The sequence below is a fragment of the Sinocyclocheilus grahami genome, unplaced genomic scaffold (genome assembly GCF_001515645.1).
Source record: "Sinocyclocheilus grahami isolate Dianchi unplaced genomic scaffold, SAMN03320097.WGS_v1.1 scaffold2022.1, whole genome shotgun sequence".
NCBI classification, from domain to species: Eukaryota; Metazoa; Chordata; class Actinopteri; order Cypriniformes; family Cyprinidae; genus Sinocyclocheilus; species Sinocyclocheilus grahami.
This window is the reverse complement of record NW_015507201.1, coordinates 1-2,220: the sequence shown is the minus strand read 5'-3', so window position 1 is coordinate 2,220 and position 2,220 is coordinate 1. Positions and strand designations below refer to the sequence as shown.

The window sequence follows — 2,220 nt, the reverse complement described above, 5'->3', positions numbered from 1 at the left end:
GTCACAGTGTGAACACTTGTAAGGTTTTTCTCCAGTGTGAATCATCTCATGCCGTTTTAAACAGTTTGCTCTAGTAAAAGTCTTTTCACACTCAAAGCACATGTACTCTCTCACAGCAGTATGTGTTTTCTGATGTACTTTCAAACTTTGTAGGCATAGAAAACTCTTTCCACACAAATAACATAAATGTGGCTTCTCCTTTGTATGAACATTCATGTGCTGCTTTAGGACTGAAGCCCTAAAAAACATTTTGCTGCATTGATCACATGTGTAAAGTTTCTCTCTAATGTGGATCTTCATGTGTATCTTAAGGTTTGATGAGTGTGAGAAACTCTTCCCGCACTGATCACAAGTGAATGGCTTCTCTCCAGTATGAACTCTCATATGCTCTGTAAGGTGTCCTTTTATTGTGAAACTCTTCCCGCACTGATCACATGTGTACGGTTTCTCTCCAGTGTGGATCCTCTCATGTCTTTTCAGATTTGCTGAATAACTGAATCTCTTGTCACAGTGTGAACACTTGTGTGGTTTCTCTCCAGTGTGAATGTTTATGTGATCTTTGAGGTGTGATGATCGTGAGAAACTCTTCCCGCACTGATCACATGTGAACGGTTTCTCTCCAGTATGAACTCTCATGTGAAGCACAAGATGATGTTTGAATGAGAAACTCTTTCCACACTGAGTGCAGGTGAAAGATTTATTGGCTCTCATTTTCTTTAAATATTTCTGTTTAGTTTGAGAGCAACTCAAGGGTTTTTCTCGAGTTTTGACGTGATTTTTCTCCTCAACTTCACTCAGTTCTTCATTCTCCTTGTTTTTTTCAATCATCTCTGAAATAAAAGAATGGTTTATTTAAACAAACCACTGATTAAACCTGATTGGTTCCAGAGCCATTGAACAGCTCTGATTGGTTCGTATGATAATGAGCTCACCCCAGAGAGCTTCGCATGCTCACACCAGTCTGCAGACATTTCAGATCCTGCAAAGATGCACAAATATAATACAAAAGCAGTCATTTTAACAGCACAATGTCATTTGATTTCTGTATTAGAAGAAACAGAATGATCTTATTTATATTTTTGTTTCAGGTTTTCCCTTTTTTTTCCCCACAAATGCCGCCATCACCTTTCCTTGCAGGTCCTGTTCCACCACAAAAGATCTGCAGCAAATGCACAGAAATCAAGAATCTGTCAGGGGTGCTGTAAAGGATCCACGTGCAAAGGCAGTCCGTTAGAATCAGTCTCTTTATTGAAGACACAAAACAAGGCAGTCTGTCGTACGATGACACAGAACTGGATGAAACTCAATGAAACACAAAACGACCGGGGATGGTCTGGTTCCGAGGACTCCCGTCTTGGAGAGAGCTTGTATGGGCTGGGCTCACTGGAAGCAGCCACCGGGCACCAAGAACACTAAGACGAGCACAGCACACTAAGCAAGACAAGACATGGTCAGAACTCCACACAATACCGTATGCATGTCACACAATAATCCGACAGAGAACAGTGAGCCCAACCACTAGAAATAGAGTGACTAATAGATCAGAGTGGAAACAGGTGTCCCCACAAAGCAGCACACACGCTGATTGTGATGACAAACAGGTGGAGATGAGAGCTAGAATGAGCATGGGTGTGCCTGAGTGTGTGTGTGTGCATGATAGAGTATGTATGTGTGTGTGTGTGTGTGTGTATATATCTATGTGTGTGAGAGAGAGAAACGGAGAAGCAAACCCAGCTCATGACAGAATCAGAAAAGTGCTGTGATATCTCTGTTTGAAATTCATTTCTGTAGTATACTCACTCAAAGCCTTTGATGGCAGCATTGCTTCATTAGGCGCTCTCCACCGTATAAGCAGACGTGTGTCTCATCTGTCCCTGTAACATCCAGACAAGAGTCAAGTCACCTCTGAGATTTGTGTGCTCAAAAGTATTAAGTAGTGTTAAGTAGCTTTTTGTCCAACACAAATGTTCCTCAATTTTTCAACAGTACTAATGGACAAATACAATAGATTACTTATATTTAGTTACTTTATGGAAATGTATTTACATTACTGACATTCATTTATTGCAAACAGTGCTGACAACCGTGAATTGTACTAAACATTAACACACATATACATCACTCAGATGTCTACTTCATATCTAGGACCTATTACACATACTTTTATGTAATTCATATCGATGATTTTCCTACCAGATATTAAATAGACATTTAGTAATC

The 2,220-nt window shown here is 40.1% G+C and overlaps 1 protein-coding gene across 1 annotated transcript in view; it reads right to left on the bottom strand.

Annotated features, from left to right (window-relative positions):
* The window catches only part of LOC107573747 (gastrula zinc finger protein XlCGF57.1-like), a gene marked incomplete at its 3' end in the record, with an annotated part of 3,794 nt that extends 2,968 nt beyond the window's left edge, over positions 1-826 (bottom strand). Inside the window, exon 1 of the mRNA XM_016260191.1 lies at positions 289-826. Within this exon, the coding sequence (XP_016115677.1) occupies positions 289-711 (423 nt within the window). The remainder of the gene's footprint in view (positions 1-288) is intronic.
* Positions 827-2,220: the final 1,394 nt, after the last annotated feature.